Genomic DNA, 23,123 nt, shown 5'->3' on the forward strand with positions numbered 1-23,123 from the left:
CTAATTTTCAAAAATTCTCTACGCTTTCCACACTCCATTTCTCAAGCATCCCACTACCAAGTCTAAATTCAACAATCAGATGGTGATTGATTACACTTTACCTACGAGGGGGGAAAAAAAAAGAGTCCCTTATTTATGCAAAGCAAAGCACTCATCTTCCATCTGTTTGAGATGGAACATTTTCTAGCAGCAACCTCACAAAATTTGAGAGGGCTTGAAAGATATGTGTGGGCATGTTTGTGTGCACTGATGTGAGTGCGGTATGTGTGTCCAAGAGAGATCAGCACATGGCTGGACTATAAACGGTGTCCTTTATCCTCACAGAAGCATTAGTGAACATATTTCACAAGGCAATCACAGGCAGAAAATGTAAGCACGACTTTGACATTCAACAGTGTGTTTGCTATGGTTTTTTTAAAAAAGATAAGTACAGTGGCTTCTGAAATCAAGATGCATTCAGCATGCTGAGATGAATTCAGTCACCAAAGCCTGTTAACCTACCTCATCCCAGCCCTGAAACATGCCGTCCCCGTGACCGACACCAGCTTAAAAATTTCAGTGCACAGTTTAGTCGCGGGAACTTGAATCAGAAAGGTCAAATTTTTCAAATGATAAAAAGAAAAAACAAGAAGAGAGGAGTGCAAACTATATTGGAAATGTAAAACCTAGAGAAAAAAAAAACTCACAGTTTTTATGTTGAATAATATTGTCACCTGAAAGCATTTCAACGTGTATTCTTTTACAGGAGAAATTAAGATACTGCTATATTTCTGAATGGAGATGTGGAAGGGATAGTGGAGAATGGATGGTCCAGGTTTCCATTGCTTCCAATGAGGTGTCATATCCCAGTGAGGTCATTTCCTGACTTCAAAGCATTCATCTGAACTGCCTCAGTCAGCCCTAGTGGTTATAACCTGATGTTTCCTATAAGAGACATTGATCTCTACTTGTTCTACTTTGCAGCTGCACAAGCCCGCGATGAAGAAGAAAAGCCTGGGTCTCTCTGACTGTCTCTGGGCCTGGACCCTCCTTCTGAGCACACTGCCTGGAAGAAGGTGGGGAAACTTTATTTTAAATCTGCATGAGAATTTCTGTAACTTTTCATTTACTCTTTCAGGGGGAAGGAAATTGCCCTTGGACGAATTCATGACTAAGGGAATTTAAAAAACTTAACTGCTATAAAATCCCAGCTAAGAGCAAAAAAGAGCAATGTGACAAAATAACCATCTTATTTGTATGTTAGTTTGAATACCCTTAATGTGTGTTACTTGGGAATGTATTAATTCAACATTTAAGTCTTAAACTGAACTTTTTTTTTCACTGTTCAGCTGTAACTGAACAGAACCTGCAGTTTTCCAATTTATATAGAAAAGTTCCTCCAATTAATGTCTACATACTATGTGAGTTGATTTTTCAACCAAAAAATGTTTAGCCAACTACAAAAATCATAGAGAAACTTGTGAGTATATGGAAGTGAAGTTTAAAGTAGTATTTGTAATCTGAAAAGTCGTCTCTATTAAAAGCATGTACATATTATGTTTGAAAACATTATTTATATAACCAGTTGAGGTAAGGTATAACAAAATATATTTAACAATATTAGATGAAAGTGAACATCTTAAATTAAGCACAACTACTGTGGAGAGAAGTTATCAGAAATATTTAATAATATGCTTATCTATATTCAAAATATTTGCTAATGACCCACTCAAGCATATATTATCATAGCAATGATAGAAATGACCAAATACTTCAGATTGTTCTTTATTTGCTTTTATAATTCTTGTGTACTCTACTCCTATGGCCCATAAGAGAGTCTTGGACATATTACAAAAAACCTAAGATTCTTCAAAATGTAATGGAAAGTGAACCCTTATGAGTAAGGCAGAGAGATAGAATAGTCTGGGGAAATATGAATTTAGGAGGACTCTTTAAATGGAGAAGCTGTTTTTATTTTTTTGCCCCTGTGTGTGGTAAATAATGATGGCCAGATGAACGGGAAATGTTTTATTGCCTTAAACTCTTAATCTGGGGAGGTCAATGCTCTTCGCTGCTTTGGGAAAAATTATATGAAGTGTTACTACCACAATGACCTGTAGATGGAGTCAGTGCACAGTGTTTTATTATATGGTGCTTCACACAGACTAAAAATCAGGTACTGTAACTGACGTTTCCCTTCAAATTATGTATTTAGTTTAAGAAACATTACATTGCCACCCGTGTTTAATAGCAAAGAAATAATCTTTATCCTAAGGCCATTCTCTGACAATTACAATTGGGCATAATAAATTAGAAGTAAAGATAAAGAATACCTGATTATAAAATCACGTTTTTAAAAAGAATTACCATTCCAAACGGGATAGCAGAACTGGTTTTCTGGGAGTGGGGGGATATCTATCTTTTGGCATTTGTATTCCAATGCCAAAAAAATGATGAAAACAACACAGGATAAAACTGCGGGGGGCGGGGTGGGGGAGAAGCACTTCCTGAATTGGAATAAGCTGTAAAAACTAAGGGAATAGAGATAAAAGTAGCAGAGAATTCCATAGTCTGAGAGTCATATTAATAATCTGGCTGTGCTCTGGCATGTCACCTGTCTTACCTTCCCTCTTTTTATTTTATTGCTTTCTTCCATAAACTACCTGATCTGGCCCTGCTCACAACTTAAGGTGTGCATGCTGGCAGTTTTTTCTCTCTTTATCAAGATGACCTTCCAATATCCTTGAAAGATGCATGCATGGCAGCTGGTCTTCTGACAGAGCTTTTGTAAATAATTGCACTCAGAAAACTATTTTTTTTTTTTTGCTTTGCTGCTGCCATCTACTAATGAGACATTCTGGAAGACACAGAGCTCACTGGAAATTTGATTTCAAAAACTAGTGAGATGCTTAATGTTGCCAAAGCAGAGTAAACCCCCAATTTGCATGATATTGATGTTGAATTTAGGAGAACAATACGTTGTTTAATGGAGGTACTGTTTGTATATTTAATATCATTAATAGCTTTTAGTTATAAAAACTTTATCGAATTTATCAGAAAAAAAAGGGTCACTACATTTTGCTACTACAAAATTAATTACCTAAATAATAGTGTTTGGCTTTAAAATGATACTTTGGTTACATATCTTGCTCCTGTAAAATCAGCGAATCCTGGTTTCATATGTTACTAGTTTTTCTTAAATGGACCAGTAATATAAACACACGGGAGTGGAATCAAAGCATATTAAATAGCAAGTATGAAAGTGATGTTTTTGTGGCAGTTTCTTAGTCTATACTTTATTTCACATTCTTTTACTCAAGGTCAGAGCTATCACTGAAATATAACAGTGAGTGTGATCCATCCTAAAATAGAAGTCCCCCTCTCTCATAGGATTGTGGAGGTGTCACCCTAATCATTACATAAAACAGGGTTCAAGAAGCACAGGTGACACTGTGATCGATGCAAGAAATACCTGATATTTGAATGGTAGTCACTTGTGTTGTTGAAACTCAAAGATTAGTAATAGGCAAGAATAATAACTACACCTCCAACTATAAATATTTAAGTGAAAATAATTACTTCAATATAAAGGAATGGAAATAAAGTTTTAGACTAAAATTTGAAGAAAACTGGGTTCTAGCTCAGGCTCTGCTCGCAAATGATCGTGTATCCTCAAACACTCACCCGGCATTCCAGTTCAATAAACCATAAATGAAGAACATTGGACCATATCTTTTTTCAAGGGATTTTTTTACTTCTAAGATATGAAATGGCAAAAATTCAATTAACTAGAGGTCTGAATAAACCGATTATAAAACTTTCAAAATAGGTTCACAAATCTGAAGGGGAGTGGAAATGTCACACTCATGGAAAATATAATTATACTAAGAAACAAGTTTTATCTGTTTTTCTCATCTTAATATCTTGAAAGAACATCAAAAAATGTGTAACACACATGTACAGAAATAAGAAGCAGATAAAGAATGGGATGTTAGGGGGTGAAATCTTAGCCTTATGCTACATTAAATTAATTGAAAATAAAGCTTAATTATTTGGGTAGCTCATTAATATATACATTTTTTTTTATTTGGAAAGAAGTCTCCCAGGTTTGCATTCCAGCACACATACACTTTCTCGCTTGCCCAGAAAAAATGCATTAGAGCACTGTGTACACGCTGAGAATTCTGAATGGAAAGAGGCAGAATGCATTTCCTGGTAATTTTCCTTCCATAGCTGGAAATGCTATAATAAAGAACTTATCACCCATGAGAAGTGTGAGAAAATAGTAGGAATTAAGATATGGCTTTTTTTTTTTTTTTTTTTTTTGCTTTACCAGAAGGAAATTTCAAATTAAGATTCAATAGGAGGACGGTAGAAGAATCTGGGGAAAGTTTTATCTGGAAAAAAGGCTTTCGTAGAAACGTATAATTTAGACATCACCTCCCCTTGTGCTTTTTTCAGTTGTAACGGACAACCCTCGTTACAAGATGAACTTAAAGACAACACCACCGTCTTCACCAGGATTTTGGACCGACTCCTAGACGGTTATGACAATCGCCTGAGACCAGGACTAGGAGGTAGGTCACCGCTGTCACTTTAGAGAATGATGTCAAACCCTTCCCCTGAGAACGTGGCTTCGAGTCTAAGTGGTGAAGTCATGAAAATGGCAGCATGTAGTTAAATGACTAGTCCTATTTTTAATAGGTTGATCAATATTCACTGAATTTACATGGAAGTTCCATGTACATACCCTTATGCCGTAAAAGGCACATACAAAATTATAATAAATGGAAAGATATGTTGCTTTTACCTGACAGGGAGAAATGGGGGTAATAATCTTTCTTCTAGCCTGAAGAGTCCACCTACTTCATTTGGAATACTGAATTCAGGCAGAGTGCCTCTGGGTCTGTTGCTCTAAACATTCATTTTGGAATATTACTTATTGATCCACTATTTTGCATCAGATTATCACCACCTCTGAGATAAAAGGTGAATAAGATAGATGGTAGTGTCTTTTTTATAAAGCATGCATTCAAACTTAAACTCATTTTCTGAAGTAAAACTGTATTTTTCTTTGTATTGGAATGGGTAATTGGTTTACTAATACATTTTAATTATGGTCAATTATAATTAATTGCTTGTACTGATAAAAAAAGAAAATAGCACTTCATAATCCGATATTTATAACAATAAAAGTAAATAGTGTTAGACATTACACTTGAATAACTCTTTAATAAGATGATCAGCCTATCTTATTTATTTAAATGAAGACTAATGAAGCCAAAACAAAATATTGATCTCAGAGTAAAACAAATGAAGCAAGGAAATAAATCAACGTTCAAAGTCACACAGGAAACCAAAGTGAGAATCCAGGATTCCCCATTACAACTGATGCTGCATATTCTCTGAGGAATTTATAGAAACTATTTCATAACAATATTTAAATTACAATTAAATGGCAGTATTAAGAAAGTCATCTCTTCTCCACTTAGATAGCAAAGATAGGCAAAGAATAAGCATTCACAATTTGATTTTAAAACATTCAATGGTAGTGTGGATTCAGAGTTAGCTTTTTTAAATACTCAAGGTCGTGTGACCACCTGGGTGTGGATCACAGGTCAGTTCTGAGGCTGTCAAATGCCCTCAGGGTCTCAAGGTTGAAGGGAAACTGCTTTGTCACAGACACAGGTCAAATATGTGTCTACGGTCTTACCAGGTGTCTTTTCTTACCACTTCCCAACATTCTTTCTAGGACATGCTATACAAATCCCCTGGGGTTTTATATTCCACCTAGTGTTCCATTACTACAGTCTTGGGAAAAAAAATCTTAAAAAACAAAAATGTATGGATCACAAAATGGTGTACAGAATGGTGCAGGCAATGTATTAATATGATACCTGTGTGTATCTAAGCATCTGAACTAGTTCCAGGAAGATGGTTCCTGTTTCATAAAACCTGAAATAAACTAGAAAGACTGCAGACAGGGGAGGAATGTACCAAAAAGGGGGGATAATCAGGACAGTGACGTAACTATTGGAAAGCCGGACTTGCTAGCGTGCTGATGGGCAAGCATCTGATTGCTTGCTCTCCCTCCTGCTCTGTGGTACAGCCTTCCAAAACCTGCAGAATTTTACAACACATCTAAAAAAACTTTACCCTTATTCTAGTTTAAGAAATCCCATTTAATACTTTTACGTGTGACTATGAGTATTCTGAGCTCTGTGCAAGTTATTTAGTTTTTTTTTAAAGAAATTTTTAAGTTATTTTACACACATACACACACACACTCACACCCCTTCTATTAGCACAGATAACTAATTTTCATAGTGCAACATTACTATTTTGGTAGAATTTACTTTTATTATATATTTAAGCCCCCAAGATAACAAAAAATAAACATGTATTAAAGAGGAGAAATAGGTAGTTGGCCACATATAGCCACAAGGTATATTGTCTTTAATTGAAATGAATAAAATATGCTATAGTAATGGCAAATTCAAAGACTTGGGAATATTGAAAAAAATAAATTCATTCTCATCTTTGCTAAAGATGCTTTTTCTGATATTTATGATTGATATAAATAGTGATTTTAAGGATATAATAAACCTTAAAAACTTAAAAAGTAGGTCAAATATTTTCCTCTCTCTCCATTTTATATATCATCCTGTACTTTATTGCAATTCAATCTGATGGGCACGAGATTTTGGAAAAAAACTTTAATAATGACTAACTTAATCTGTAATTTTTTGGAGTACGTTTTTCAGCCTTGAGGAATGTAATGGTATATGCTTATTATATGTATTTCCAGTCATTAAAATTTTTAAGTACATTTTGAGACTGTCCTTTGAAAAACACCCTAAAAATATTAAATATGCACTGTAGATTTTGAAAAAACATAGTTAAAGAATTAGAGAAAAAATGTTTACACCATTATTTCTGGATGCTATAAACTGAAATGATCTACTATATATTTCTCTGTAGAATTATTTAATTTCTTTACCATAGATTTCTGGTTGGTTAAATATGACAAGCATTCCAGTAGATCTCCATTCCAAAAATGGGCCTTTAAAAAAAATAGCATACATTTGCTTTCAGATGAAAAGACTCCATAGAAGAAATACTTGAAAAACTGACATTAGCTTGTGAGGGTGCAAAAGTCTCCTCAGTGGCTCTATAACCACAGCTGGGGTAATCTACTCTTGCAAGAGAAAGGGGGCCCACTATATTTATTATGGCAAAAGTCTGATTTTATAAAAATAACAACACTGTGCAGAAGGCAGGGATATTTTGTTCCGAATGCCCTCAGAAAATATGAAAACATGATAAGCTGAGATTTCAGACTAGTGTAAGCAACTCTTGTATGTGCACATTCGTCATGACCTGTTTTTTAGACACACTCTGCATCAAAAGGTTCAGCATTGCTCTTCGGAGATACACAGCCAGGGCCCGATAACAAAATGTATAACTCAGTGTATCCAGATGATCGAAATCAATCTGCAGATATTATAACACTATTTAAAAAGGCTACTTTTACAGGGCCAGGAACCATGGTGAGAAAATGGAAATAAAAGTATAGCATATAAAAGAGATATCCTGGAAGGGACATTTTGTTTGAGATAGAAGAGATAAAAAGGAATAGAATGTTTGGAATTCTAATCATTTAATATACTCTATTCTGAACCATAAAGAGAAAAATAAGTTGATTTTGTTCTTAAGTACAAAGTCAGTAAATAAACCTTTACATGAACTGACATAATTAGTAGCCAGAAAATGCAGATAAAAATTGTCAGTGATTGTGGATTTTGTTCTCATTTAAAATCTCTTCCTTCAAGGGGAAGATGTGGAGGTCGGCTTCTTTCTTGCAGCAAGGAGCGAAAGAATGGTTTTGAAAGACACTAAAGCATAGTCAATAAAGAAAAATACAATGGCTGGGGAAAGGGTGAAGGTAAAAGCCAGAAAGAAGGGCAAAACAAGAAAGCAAAGGTTAGAGAAGAAAAGAGAGAGAAGAGAGAGAAGGGAGAGGGGCAGAGAAGGTGAAGGAGAGGAACACAGGGAAATGGTGGGGGTGGGGGAGGATCTGTGTTAACGAGGTACTCGTTCACGAATCAGAATTCCTCTTTTCGTTTTACATCAAGGCCAAAGTAAACACGTATCTGAGATGCAGTTTTCCAAAGTTTCTCCCTACTGGCTGTGATTACAATCAACTGAAGAAACCTGAGTTTTCTCCAACTTTCTGGAACATTAAATGGTGCTCCCCTTGAGCTGCACCTACCAGGCTGTAGTTCAGTGGCCTCCCTGTCTGGGAGGCAGGCAGAAACAACCCACAAACCTTGATCCAAAATTTAATTCTGAAGGAAGATTTTGGGTTTTTAAGGAAAGTAATGCGCTCCCACGGACATATTTACCACCCCCCTTTCCCCCTCTCTATATACCAGGCTACACTTTATTGATCATATGACAAAATTCCAGAGTGAACCAGGTTAACGACACACAGTTTAGTGTCTGGGAGAAGCCACCCAGCTAAGGAATTACCTTCCTCCTATCCGCAGGTTCTTTTTCACATTTAGTTCACAGAAGACTTTTTCTTGTATAAACAATTTATTTCACTCCCTGGAAAACAGATTAGGGCAAAAACCATTTTAAAATGGAACTCAACCAGGGCAGTGCCAAAGAAGTGAGATTTCAGTTGAGTCACATTTTAAAGGAATTACAGAATTTTCACCCTCCTTGCTAATGGTTCTCCTAAAAATATTGTTATAATTTCTACATTCTGCCCTTAAATGGAATTTCGATAAATAATGTTCAGGATGATGGATACCTCTCAAAGTTTTTATAAAACCAGAGATCAAGAAGGCAAAGAAAAGAAATGAATGTTCACCATTGTGTGACAAGCCTGGATGAATGAAAGGAATAGATATAAGTGAACACGTAGGTAGGAATACAGGCATTATTCAAAATTAAGTAGCACGACATAGAAGAATGGACTGTATTTACCCCTGCTTAACAGATATTTAGTTAAAAATGTTTTTCTTTCTCCTGTAAGTGTTAGAGATTTGGGGCTTTTGGGGGGGGTTTGTTTTGTTTTAGATTTTACTTAATTGGAGGTATCAGTTCAATTAATTATTTGAAACCTGAGTGTAACTGGAGTTTTCTCTCAAGGTATTTTAGCACTAGCATGTTATGTAACAAACAATTTCTGCCTCAACGCAGACTTTCTTCTTATATTTATAATTTTCCTAATTTTGGAATTTTTTATGCCCGTGTAAGAACTCTGAGCCCAATTATCACAAGAGATCTCAGCTTTAAGATTTAAATGTCTCCGCCTAAGTGATTTGGCTGGTGGAAGATGCGTGCGGCCGGTCAGGTGGGGTTGGCTCCCTGGGGAATTAGCCTGGGCTCTTGGCTTCTGTGTCTCTGTGTCAAAATATGTGAAGGTGGAACACTAGGCATTCTGGGAAAAAGTTGGACGCATCTTTGTGAAATTGCATGTAACCCTCTAAAGTTTAGATTACTGAGGGAGAGAGAAAATGGTGTAGCTTAATACTTTTTTAAATTCAGTTTTGTTCTATCCCAGAAAATCAGAATTCATGTGATCTTTTGTTATTTTCTGTGACCTGTGTGGTGTTGAGATTGACACTTTATTTATGTCCAGCTAAGTTAAAACACCTATTTTGTAGTTATATTAAAAAGCTAGAATTTCAAAACTTTAGAGGATAAGACACTTTCATCATAGTACAATAGTTTTTGATAAAATAAAAAGATTCTAAAATACTGATAATATAAAAATCAAATTTTAAAAAGTTCAGTTTATCTAACATTTGTTGTTGTTGGTTTTGTTGTATTTACCTTCCCAGATAAAGGTTTTTAGTGTTATCTTTTGAAATCATACTCTGGAAGCCTTCTTTTTGAATTTGCTATAGTTTCACCTGGAGCTTTTAATGCAAAGTGTGTAGCAGATGCTCAGACTTGGGCATAATGCAATCTATTTCCACAGAAATAGTATCTCTAGACATTCTATGATTCAGTTGAATTTCAGTGGAAAAGCAGTTACCGAAAACCCAGGAGGAACCGTGAAAATGGACAGAGAGCACCTCTCAACCTTCACCCGCTGACAGCGCCAGTCGGCGCGTGAAGTCAGCGTGTCTAACGGATCCAACCAAACACCCAAAGGAACGTACTAGCACGTGTAGAAACTTTCTCCTTTCATCTTTTCCTGGTGTATATAAATCATCTACCAGTCCAGTGCCAAGAATTTCCTGAGATAAAATGCAGCCACTGAGACTGTGCTCCCCTTACAAAGGCCAAATGATTGATTAGTCGATGGCTGCCGCTGATTTTTTTTTCTGTGCAGTTACTTCTGACCTTTCATATAGCTTCCATTTCCCATCTTTTTTCTAGAAACAATGTTGAGTATTTTTTTAAAAAATATTTCCTGTACACGATTCCTTGTTCAGGTCAAATGTGAATTCTTTATTTGAAAAATAACATTGTAGTGTTTTTGAGGTGAGAATCTTATTTTTAATTGTTGTAGATGTTGCCACTTTGGAAAATGTAAGAGAGGACAAAGTCCTAAGTGGACGCCATCTGCCTCCAAGACTGTCACTTGGCATTATTGTTCTCATGTAAATAAAATGGGAACAGGAAGTTTCCCACTTCAAAGCGCCAGCAGGTTATACATATTGATCAAGACTTACAGAGAGGAAAGAAACTCATGTGTCCAACACAGCAATCATGCTCTTCTCTAAAGGCTAGCCCCTTCTCAGGAGAAACTGCCAGAAATGGAAGAAGGGAAGGAGGGAAGGAGGCAATTTCTCAGTGGAATTGAGATAAATGTCTTCCTCAATAAAATGCACTTTTTCCCCCGGCTGTTCCATGTATCATCTGAGTTCTTAAAATGCAAAGCCAAGGAAGGATTGGGAACTATTTAGACACCTTTAAGTGTGAGTCTCTACCTTCTCTGCATCTTTAGTAGCTAAACACGAACAAAATCATGTAGCACTACATACCAGTTCGGGAAAGTTGCCAACTCTTCTAAAGAATGAAGGGATGGAAAGAAAGGACGGAGCCAAAACTTCCTCAAAGAAAGATGGACAGGGAGCTGAAACATTGTCCCAGGCCAGGGGCATACACTGATACTTATGTAGGAAGCCCAGGGTATTTTCAATTTCCAAACAGAAGCATTTCAAAATGAAATCTGAAGATATACTTTATTACGGTGACTAACGCTAGTCCATTTAGTCTCCATCCAGTGAATGCCTCTGTGAAGTATAGACTAAATAGCTTAAAGCAGGCAGTAAACCTCCTTCCTAAGTTACAAGTCCGAGGAACTAGACATGGCGAGTATTACTCCCCGCTCCTCAGTAGACGGCATTTCCAGTGAAAATAATGGCCAGTGACAGAGGAAATAAGCTGTTGTGGTAGGCATTTCTAATAAAACACCACCTATGATTCTTCAGTGCTTATTCTCTCCACCCCCCTCCCCATTTTTAAACACTCTTACAATCCATTATTCACACAGCGTTAGCTAGCTTCTTCTTAAACTGCAAGTGACACAATTTCACTTCATTACCCAAAGGCTTCTTTTTGCATTAAAAGAAAGGTCAGTGGCTTCGTGAAATGTACAAAGGTTTTCAGCTGCAGCCCTACTTGCTGCGAGGGCGTCATCTTGTATCTTTTTTTTTCCAATTTTTTTTATTTAATCATTTTTCAAGTACAGTTTTCTATTACTCCCATCCCAGCCCACCCCCCATCCTCCCCCCTCCCTCCCATTTCCACCCTTCTCAGTTGTTGTCCATGTATCCTTTATATAGGTTCCTCTAAATCCCTCCCATATTTCCCCTGAAATTCCCTCCCCTCTCCCCTCTGGTCACTGTCAGCCTGTTCTCTATTTCAGTGTCTTTGGTTATATTTTGCTTGCTTGTTTGTTTTGTTGTTTAGCTTCCTGTTAGAGGTGAGATCATATGGTATTTGTCCTTCAACACCTGGCTTATTTCACTCAGCATAATGCTTTCCAGTTCCATCCATGTTGTTGCAAAAGGTAGGAGCTCCTTCTTTCTTTCTGCAGCATAGAATTCCATTGTGTAAATGTACCATAGTTTTTTGATCCATTCATTTACTGACGGGCACCTAGGGTGCTTCCAACTCTTGGCTATTGTAAATTGTGCTGCTATGAACATTGGGGTGCATAGGTTCTTTGGGATTGGGGTTTTCATCTTGTATCTTGATCGTCGGGTGACACTGGGCTCCAGACACATTAAGCTTTCTGTTTCTTAAGCACAACACACTTCCTGTGAATCTCGTTCTTTGTTCTTCTTAAAACATTCTTCCCTGGATATGCTGATCCCTGAAGTTCCCCGTCTTTCAGGGATCGGTAAGAAAGCCATCTCTTCAAAAGACATTGTCCCAGAGAATTCCCAACAATCTGAAATGTATTAGTATAATTTGCATGCTTTGTACATACTAATATATCTAACGTCTATCTATTGACCTGATCTGTGTCTTTAAATCCAAAATACATTTTCCCCCAAACTATAATGTGCTAGAGAAGGACAAGAGCCTTTGCACTTTTATTCACCAATGCATGACGATTACCTAGAACAGCTGCCTGTACCCAACACGCGCATCTCAAAGCAAGTGTTTCTGGCCTCACAATCTTATTTGACTCTCACTCCAATGCAGTATAGACAACTGTGCGAGGATTATTTCTACTCTGAAAAGGGAGAAAACAGGCTCACAGAGATTAAAGGATTTGACCTAACACCATGCAGCTTGTTCTTCAGGAAAATCACAGTCACATTCTGAGCTTTTTGACTCTTAATCCGATGTGCTTACTGCTTACTATACTCCTGCTCTTCTCATTGCTGCCTCGAGCACTAATCATCTTTCTGAATTATCACTGCGAAACATCTGTTATTTCAACACTTATCAGCAGGTTATCAACAGGGTAAGAAATCCCCAATAAGAAGAGTTCTACTGTAGTTACTGAGTACAGAGATAGTAGTTACACATGTGTATGCATGTGTGTGTCTCTATGTTATGTAGGGACAGACAAAACATGTCTTTGAAGGCTGTGTTTGTTCAGAGATGGATTTTAGTTCTTTTCTTTATCATCGAACACTCCATTTACACTGATGACCTACTGGAAGACACGACCCAGTCACTGTTCAAACATCCATCATCACCATGGCCCCGTTCTACATAACTCTGCCCCGCGTTTACCTCCGGAAAGCTTAAACATGGTTATATATTTAAAGAATCTGCTGATTTTCTTCTTACATCGGACAGGGAAAGATTATTGTGAAGATAGTATTTGATGGAAAAACACTTGCTGATTAATCTGTTCTTTCAACACATCTTCCAACCACATTATTTTAAGTGATTTTCATCTTCAGACCATTTCCTTGTTACCTAAGGAGTTCATTCAAGTGTAACTTCGGCTGGGTGTATAATCATTCCAGCTGAACTTCATTAGACGTTCCTGACTCACGTTGTATGCTCTTAAATGGAGTATTCTGAAGCGTAAAAATATCTCGTCTTTTCCTCGCGTGATCCATAGAAAGCACCTGAGTACTTTCTAGGTATTTCTAATAACACTTCAGAGTCTAGTGCTGTCAGTAAAGCCTAGCATTAAAGCAGATGATTGGGATTCTAATGTTCTAGTATTCCTTAAATAATTTACATAAATGCCTTCCCTCCTCCCACCCCATGGGGATTGCTATCTGAAGGAGATGGGAAGAGATGACTAAATTCTCCGAGAACTGGGAAAAAGAGCATTCTCCAACCATTCTCCCAGGTCTCAGTCAGAGAGCCTGCATATGAGCACACCTTCCATTGCGGCCTGATCTTGGACCTGAAGGAGTCTTGACTTCAGACCACCCTTTGCCCCAAAGCAAGTTAACCACTGTTTATAATGTGGCTGAAGTCCATTTACAACAATCCTCTGGCTACTTTAAAACTCCAATTCACGTGCCACTCAGGGAATTCCTGGGGAGCTACAGTAAAGGGCATGGTTTTGGTCACTGACACGGGACTCAACCGAGTGAGAATATGATTTGAGGATAATCATTAAGGATAGATTGGACCAGAAAAAAGAAATGGAATACATCAAGACATTAACAGTGGATTTATGTGGATAGTGGTATTCCATGGAATATAATTTTTTTCATATTTTTCTGAAATTCCCAAATTTAGATTATGAAGATATATTTTAATTTTTTAATAAACAATATAGTGTATCATACTGACCTCATGCTTACCCTAAAGCCCTTGTAACTTTTTAGAGGAGCATTACCAAAGCAATTTGGGTAAACATTTGGGTCAAAAAGTTGACCACATTTACTTAAAATATGATCGCTTAGGGACATATGCATGATAACATGTATGGCTAATCTTCCTGGGGCTTACGTAATAAGCAGAGTTTTCTGGGACTGGAAACCTTCGGTTCCACTGGACACTCAGTAACAGCTGATACCAAACGAAAAGACCCTGGGTGTGTGGCCAGGGACACACAGTAGAGAGGAGGGTGCAGAAAGCCATTGTTCCCCTCTCATTCTCGTACCCCTGGTTCTAGACGGTGCCCCGGGTCTCACTGTACTGTGTGGGCCTCCTTCATTCCGCAGCTGAACAGTCACTACAGTCCTCACAGGCAGCCTTCCGTCTGGGAACCTGGCCATTTTGCTCCCTTAAGCTTTAGGGTTTGTGAGTATGTTGGGAGTTGGAGGAGGAGAAACAGCAAACATCACAGTCTCTGAAGGATTTGGGGGTGATTACAGTGCACGGTGAGAAGGTTATGTGAGAGACTCCTGAGGGGAGGGCTGTTGGTCAGGGATGTGCCTCGGAATATTACAATGGTGAGTTTGGGGAAATCTCAGAGGGAGGTGGTTAGTAGAAAATAAGACGAATCACTGGAAGATGATGATCGGGTGTGGTGAATGCGCTTAGGGGCAAGGAGAGACCAAAGAATAAAGCAACAAATTTTGAAAATGTGGTTATAGCCATCGATGTAATGTGTTTTCCATTTATACCTAATCCCTACCTGGCACGGTAACAATTACGTCTGCACAAAAGTGTATGTAAATTTAATCATGTTTTATGGCTACATTTTATTAGAGTGGCACCGTAATCTTTACAAACAGGCTTTTGGGCCTTTATTATTGGTTGCTTATGTAGCATAGTGATCCACTAGGTATCTAAAAACGACAGAGGGAAACAGCGCTTGTATTTGGCACATGGATCTCTCTCTCCTCCAGGGCACTTTATCATGCTAGGTAAAGTGGATTGCTTGCTCCTAAGACATCTGGTAAGCCAATTTTTGTAAGGTTAGCTCCCTTGGGGAGATACCTTATAAAGTGCAGACATTTTGCCCTCCCTGTACTCAAGAAGTAGGTAACAGTGATGAAGGAGCCCGGGAGAGCTGCCCCACACGGCCGAACACTTCCAGTGCAGACAGGGCTTCATAAACTTCCCAAATGAGCATCCATTTAATGGTAGATCCCTGCTACCAACACACAAATTAAGAGTGGATATAATCTAATTCCATGGATGTCACTCAGATTTTCAAGATGTTCGCCGTAAGTTTTACAGTTTATAATCTGCGAGAACTGGAAATCAGTTCTCAAGGAACAAATGGCTGCTGGAAGGGGTATGTGTGGAGCCCCCTCCACAGGAGGCAAACGGTTAACACGGTGGAAACCTGCTGCAGGCAGCTCTCTGTGCTTCTAAAGCCACTCGGCTGCTGTGGAATGTCGAAACTGAGGTTGGCAGTGCGTCCTAAACACGCAACTTTATTTTCTGTCTCCAACTCTCTTCTCCATTTTGAAGTTTTTAAAGGGTAAATAAACCCCAGATAATTCTCATTTCGAAGGGCTCTTTAAGCATTTTAAGAGCCAATAAACTTGTTTGCAAAAACAAGCCAAAAAATGTTGTATTGGTTATTGAAGGGACTATCTCCACCTCCAAATTTTTGTCTACTTTGAGGTACACTTGATATGTACTGTATAACGTGGCCTCCTTGGGAGAAGTTCATTCTGAAGAGCATGAACTGTTTACAAGTGGGTTGCCGAGGGACAAAACTGATATTCAAATGACTTCATTATCGCATATACTGGATCACCAATCTAATGCCCTATGACAGAGACACCATGTTCTGACAAATGAAATAGACTGGGCTGTTATTTCTCAGAGCTGAAGTTGAACATTACACCGTCATCTTTTTCATTCTCACCACTCAACGAATTGTTTCCTCTTATGAAAGAAACATTTTTTCTATTTTTTTGGTGAGTGAATATCATTCCTTGAAAATGTCTGCATTGAGTTGTCAGCAAACTATAATAAATACATTTTATTGGTTGATATATACACCTCAGAGATCCATAAATTAAAATCACCTTGAACTTGAAATGGAATCGATTAAATGAACTTTCCTCTACCATAATAGGTTCCTTTTATCCTCAGAACTGAAGATACTGATATGGGTTGTCAGAGTTTTCCAGAGAGTAATTTGGGCAATTCAGTTGTGATTTAGTGATGGAGAGCAATATTTATAAAACATACCCTTGTGTGCAGAATACTTAATAAAGCTCGCTACCATACAGTATATACTTCCCAAGAGCAGGTTAAACACCTGGAAGACACGGTGAGCTACGTGAGAATACTGAAGGAATAAACCATGCCTGTATGCTAATGCGTTTTTATTACAGTGCGAAATGCCTTTGGTGTAAGTCAGGAGAGTGTGTCCACTCTTGAAGAATTCATTAAGCGGTAGCTGACTTCTTTGTAAAGTTTCTGCTTCCCAAAGTAGCATATTTAGACTCTGTTCTCCACTACAAAATATTAACTGTGAAATTTCATGCGTAAGCAGTAAATTATCAGGACTGCACAGAGGGCCAATTTTAGACATAGCTAATCAAAGCCAATAAATTCCCCATTTGGGTGTAAGTACGTGGCGCTGCGACCTAGTAAGGGCTGTTGACAGACAGTCACTGTCCCAATTTCCTGCTTCACCAGAGCGTGTAACTGAAGTGAAGACCGACATCTTCGTCACCAGTTTCGGGCCCGTTTCAGACCATGACATGGTAAGTGACACTGCATTTTTGGCTTTCTTGGAGTATTTTCTAAATTTACTTTTGAAAGGAAAATAGAAACGAAATGTTTAGGGAACAACTTTTGTGCCCCTCTGTGTGCATGACATGCAATACGTGATATTTACATAATGTTTACATAAGAAAAAAACACTGGGTTACTTTCCAGGCCAATACTGTTCATGGTTACCAATCACTGCACTCTTCTCTCTTCCATCCCTCACACGACTGCTTCGCCTTGGCTTATGTTCTGTCAACCAAACTGTGTGACTTACCTACCATGTGACAGGTTGATTCAAGGATGCTAGGTTTCTGGGTAGCCAGCACTATGACAGAATAGCCATAACCATTGTAATTTCTGAATGGTTTTTGGCCAAAAAGTGGAAAAGAGTATAAAATCTGGAGAAATACTTGGCCAGAATCAGACAGAGGAATAGGTAAAATATATTGGTGGAAAATACTCATCTTCATTGCAAAAGGCACTCAGTAAATTACTACCAACGGTGTGAATAAAATGTATACATACCTGTTCTTTCTGTCCCCGACCTGAAGGATCAGCACGGACTTCTCTTCCAGCGATGGGAACTGGGGCTCAGAAGGGTCCCCAGGGCTCTGTGCTTCTCCAGTCATTACAGCCAAGCTCCTACATAAGCAAATAATCACAAAGGAGACATGTCACTATTAACATTTCGGAGATATAGTAATTGAATATTACTTTTGAAATGCCATTTTGTGGACACCATCTTAACATAAGAGTCCTCTGATTTCATAGTAGCTCAGGTGATTCAGAATAAAAGCTATGGAAAATATCAACTTAGACCAGCATTTCCCAAAGTGTGAAATTTAGAGTGCGTGGTAAAACCTCTGACTAGTGCTGACATAAGGAAACCTGTTTTCCATATCATCTAGTGTTTTCCAGTTGCATTTGTCCAAAATCCTTTTTCTTGATGCAACATTTGCTGACATTCTATAGAACTCATACTCTATGAGTCGAACACTGGGAATACTGGCTCAGGATAATTAGACACTTTAGATCTTAAAACAGGTTATTAAATGTACTGCTATGCAGCTATGTCTCCTCCTCTTGAACTTCCTCTGAATCCTCCAGGAAGAAGTGAAAGCAAATGCAAACCCAAATTTTATTACAGTATATGTGGCATTGTTTTGAAGAATAGAACATACTCATAATATAGTATTTCAAATATACAGAACCAAATGAAGAAGGAACTTAGAATCACTCATAAATCCACTATTTAGATACAAACACTGTTTATGGTTTTAATATCCTTGAGTAGTTCCTTTCATTACTTTTGGGTGCATTTGCATTTGGGTGCATTTGTTCCAAACCCTTTTTCTTCATGCAATATTTGTTGACATTCTGTAGAACAAGTACTCAATGAGTCAAATGTTGGGAAATACTGGTTCATGATAATTAGATACTTTAAATCTTAAACAGGTTATTAAATGTACTGATTGTGCACATTAGGGTCAGCGCAGCACCTGAGAGACAGCAAAGTAGTGGGTAACAATACGGATTTCGGAATGAGAATGTCTAGGTTTATGATCCCAGCTCCTCCACTTGTCAGGGTGTTTCCTTGGGTAGGACACTTAATGTCTTTCCACCTCAACTTCTTCATGTGCAAGATGAAAGTAATAATAACACCCCATGGGATGATCACAAGTATGAAGTGAATTAATACTTGAGAAACACTTAAAAATTCTGGGCATATGTACACCACAGATGCCAGCCCTTATTACTCTAGAAGAAATAGAAATGCACTAAAAGTTAGCCAAGTAAATCCACAGTGGATTTACTCCTCTGACAGGACATTCCATCACCGTGGTCAGCCGGGAAGCCACTTTACGGAACACGTGTGATACAGTGTTTGCGGCTCCACGGAGCGCTCTCGGAGGACCGACCATCCACCTCCCACGTGGGGACTCCGCCTCCCACAACACTACTCTCTCACGCCCCTTTTCTAATTAAGAACACTTCATAGACCCCAGGCAGCTTCCAAGTCAGGTTCGGCTCCTCTGCCTGCATGCCATACAGGTCCTGAATGACCTCACCCCATGCCCCGACTTGTTCCCAATACTGACCATTGACTTTGACCACCTGGTGTGGGACAGCCGCCACTCAGAGGTCGGCAGGGCCGGCTCTAGGCTTCAGACTGGCTGAACACAGTTCCCACGCCATTGGCAGCAGGACTCGGGCAGATCACTTAAGCCTGTGCTGGGTATATTATCCTGATTACCTGCTCTCACAGGACTATTAGGAATTTTAAATGAGATATATAACTAAAGTGTCTACTAGCAGTGCTCAATAAATCACAGTTATTATTGTTGCCTCTGAACTCCTTATGTGCCCTTCACGGCAGCTTCCTCTATTCTCTTTCCCCTCTGAGTCCTGTATTTCCACAAACGCCCAAATCAAGACCCAAATGCCTGATGAAAATGTTTTTTTTTAATTAACCCAATATCAAATTCACTTTCCCCTACTGGCATTGTAATCACATTTATTGACTGTAAAATACAATTTAACTTTTGGCCTTACAGAAAGCACTGTTTCATAATGTTATTTTTCTCATATAAATGTCTTATTTTCCTAAAGTGATGCCAAAAAGCATTAAAGACACACTTGTCTCCCCTCCCTCACCGTATCAGTGCGCGCTGGCTAACAGTAAGTGCAGAATGACTACTGAGTTAGGATAGGTTTAAGAGTCTATATCATCTGTAAAAACTAAGGTCTTAAGGACTCAATAAGTGACAACCTTTCTCCAACCTGAGTTCTGAACCTTTGGGGAAATAAGACAACAGAGTAAGGGATATGGAATACAACAGTACCACCTTTCTTACTGACAACGATGACACTGTTGTATTGTCGCCTTCCGTGCAGGAGGTGGCCTGTATCTGCAGACAAGTGGGTTTTCAGAGGGTGAACATCAGGCTCAGCAAGATCAACCCACCCAGTCAACGGGCAGCACTGGCCCCCCTCTGCTAGGGCGCAGGTGGCCATGCAAAGTGTTCAGCATGGAGAAACAGAAAATCTGTGAGTGTTATGAACAGCTAGCACCCAAAATGGAAAAGACAAGTGGAAGAGGCTGAGAGAGGCAAGGCTGATTTCTCCTTCTAAATTCACCCGTCATATTAAATCACTCCCCCTTCTCCTCTCCCCACGTACCATGGTATGAGGGAACGGGGGCATTCGGATGTTTGACACTGGTGAAGCTCTCTTCCAATCAAGGAAGCATCACACACATCACACACTGACAACTACATTAATAATAATAATAATAATAATAAACTAATAGCTACTCTGCCCAGCACCGTGCATGATGGCTCACAGAGGAAAAGAACCCGACAGGAGTTATAAAGGAACAGTGGCCAAATAAAGTCCTAGGTAATCACAAACTTTTCTTTTGAAAAATATCTGGCCTGCCTTTGAGTTATTGCTCCAGATTAACTGTGATTTAAGGAAACGATCTTTTTTTTGTCTTAGACTAGAGGTACATGCTAGGATTTTTGATATATTGCTAACTCTATGATTGTCATGAATTACTCTTCACACATGGTCTTTGGTTGAATACCAGACGGGAAGGAGGGGCAGGGTGTCGATGCCACTCATACTCCCTATTGCTCAAACTCCGGAACCAGACAACATTTGAATTGTTCCGTAATCAAACTTATCATAGCTCTGCAACTGATTTGCTAAGTGGCTAGTGGACACGCGCCTGACCACTAGGAGAAGATTGATTGTGTAAATCACATTATAATAGAATTATGCATAAGATAGAGCAGTATGATTTAGAAGCTATGAAAATTAGAAGGCGGAATGATAAAACTGTTTTTTAAGACAGGAAAAACTTGGTAGCTTTTAAAGTGGTACAACATTCACCATCATTGACTTGTTTACAGTATGGTATGCACCATGCTAAGGGTTTTACAGATTGTATTTCATCTAACCCTCATGCCAATATTTTAGCTAAGTATTCTTATTATCCACATTTTCTAGAAGAGGAAAGTGACCCAGCTAGGCAGCGGCTTGGACTCAGGCCGTCTGTCCCTGGAGATGCCACAGCTCCCTAAGCATCTGACTTCAACTGGAATAGAAAACAAAATTAGGACAACTCCTCAACTTTGTTTTAAAAACCATTAATTAGCCATCAAACAGCACATTCCCAGGACGTGAGGTTCTGACAGAAATATCCCGCAGCACACTCCTAGAGCCTTGGTTCCCCCAGAACTTAGAATGCAGCCGGTGAGAACACACGCAGATGGCGATACATTGGTGTCCGCGCAAACACTTCAGCACAGTATTTACCCGGCAACAAAACACTTTTCGCCCCAGTCTTCACACTGAGCCTCAGCTTCTCAAGGGACACAGTCTACAGAACAGGGTCACTTGTGCAGACTTGTCACCTGAGTGGCAGGAACTAGAACTCGGAACCTCGACAGGCCCCTCACCACAGCCTCCTATTTGTTCAGATGGTCTCCTCTGGAGTAGTGTCGTCTGCCTTCTGTCTCTACTCTGCCTGGCTATGACGATCTCCTTCCTTTTCCCAGGTTTTCTGTCCTACCATGGTTCCAAATAAATAGCGCTTTTTCATAGCCAGCTATATGAAAGTCCATTCTAAATGTGTGTTCATTAAAACAAAACAAAATAGGAGGCATACAAGAACTCCTCACACTTACTGAGAGCTTCCTGTGTTCCAAACATTCCAGCAAGCTACTTACATGAACTCACTCCCCAAAATGGGCAAATGAAGTAAGTACTGCTACCATCCCCCCTTTACGGATTAGGGAACCCAAGTTTAGAGAAGGTGCGAAAACCTCCTAGTCTAGTCAGCAGGTTTAGAGTTTACGTCCATCACCATTAGGTTACGGCTCTGGCCTCAACAAGGGGCTCTGGGCCACCTTGGTCCAACTCACTGTCACCACGGGGGCAGTGTCATACTCCACAAGGAGCCGCTGGGAGCCAACCACTGCCACCGTGGCCGTATCGCAGGGGCAGTGGCCAGGACACGGGAGACGGAATATTCACACTCTTTAGCAGGCAGGAGCCGACCATCACCAACTCCTTTTGTTTCAGTTTCCATTTCCATTTTCCCAAAACTTACCCAGTTAGTGTTGCTTCTCATGCGTATGTGCCCCCAGGTGTTCGGATGACTAGTATAATATTTGGAAAGAGAGTGTCTTAAGTGAACTTGGGGATGTCACTGTCTGCTATCAATGGAGCACAGATAAGTAAACCTGGCAGTAAATATGATTGTCCTCGTAAATGTCCACATTTTTTTCACATTTTGACACACTTTTGAAATCAGTGACTTTGGTATATATCTCGTCAAAGATCTGATAATAACTGTATTTGAAATTTATTCTACATTAACATTTATTTTCAAAAATCCCCATGGAACAAGCAAATGATGAGACACAATTTTTAGATCCATGGGAACTTGGTCCGTTTAGAAACCCCTGGAACTTTGATTTACAAACACCCGTTCCCTCCACTGTTGACCAGGCTGAAGGAATTCAGTTGGAGAGAATCGAGCTCATGCGGCCGATTCCTAAGTGATGGAAATAGCATTATTATATCCTCATCTCATAAGCTCGCCTGTTGTGCAGAGAAGGGAACATGTACCAGCAGCTGAGTAAACCCATCCACTCAAGTCCCCCGGCAAATTCTGCTGCTCTGTATCATTTCCTGGTGGAGCCCACGGCTCCCTCCCCATTTCTCTCCTCATGGAAAATACCATGCTATGCCCATCCCACTCTGCTGTGAGTGTTTCTTACAGCATCCAAATTAAACAATTTCTCTCTGCTAAATTTAACAGACACTTCAACAAAGGTTTCTTAGTGAGTAAATTCCTGTCTCATCTATCCCAGCGTCTTTCATCTGACACTGCCAGGCACAGAAAAATCTAACCAACAAACAAGGTACCTTGTCTTGCCTACGAAGGTAGATTGGCATCATGTTACACGTTTTCGTTTCAATCAGAATTTCAGACTATGCTTGGTACATTATAAACTATCCAATGGTAATTGTTAGTTACTTGGTCAGTAAGGGGC

The 23,123-nt window shown here is 39.1% G+C and overlaps 1 protein-coding gene across 2 annotated transcripts in view; it reads left to right on the forward strand.

Annotated features, from left to right (window-relative positions):
- GABRA1 (gamma-aminobutyric acid type A receptor subunit alpha1) overlaps window positions 1–23,123 on the forward strand; it is a 52,232-nt gene that overhangs the window by 1,755 nt on the left and 27,354 nt on the right. For both annotated transcript variants that reach the window (XM_037035293.1, XM_037035998.1), the window contains exons 2-4: window positions 964–1,055; window positions 4,441–4,556; window positions 16,984–17,051. In XM_037035293.1, coding sequence (XP_036891188.1) covers window positions 979–1,055; window positions 4,441–4,556; window positions 16,984–17,051 — 261 coding nt within the window. In that variant the 5' untranslated portion in view covers window positions 964–978. The remainder of the gene's footprint in view (window positions 1–963; window positions 1,056–4,440; window positions 4,557–16,983; window positions 17,052–23,123) is intronic.

Source organism: Sturnira hondurensis, unplaced genomic scaffold (genome assembly GCF_014824575.4).
Source record: "Sturnira hondurensis isolate 20B ecotype Veracruz unplaced genomic scaffold, ASM1482457v3 Scaffold0000022, whole genome shotgun sequence".
Classification (NCBI taxonomy): Eukaryota; Metazoa; Chordata; class Mammalia; order Chiroptera; family Phyllostomidae; genus Sturnira; species Sturnira hondurensis.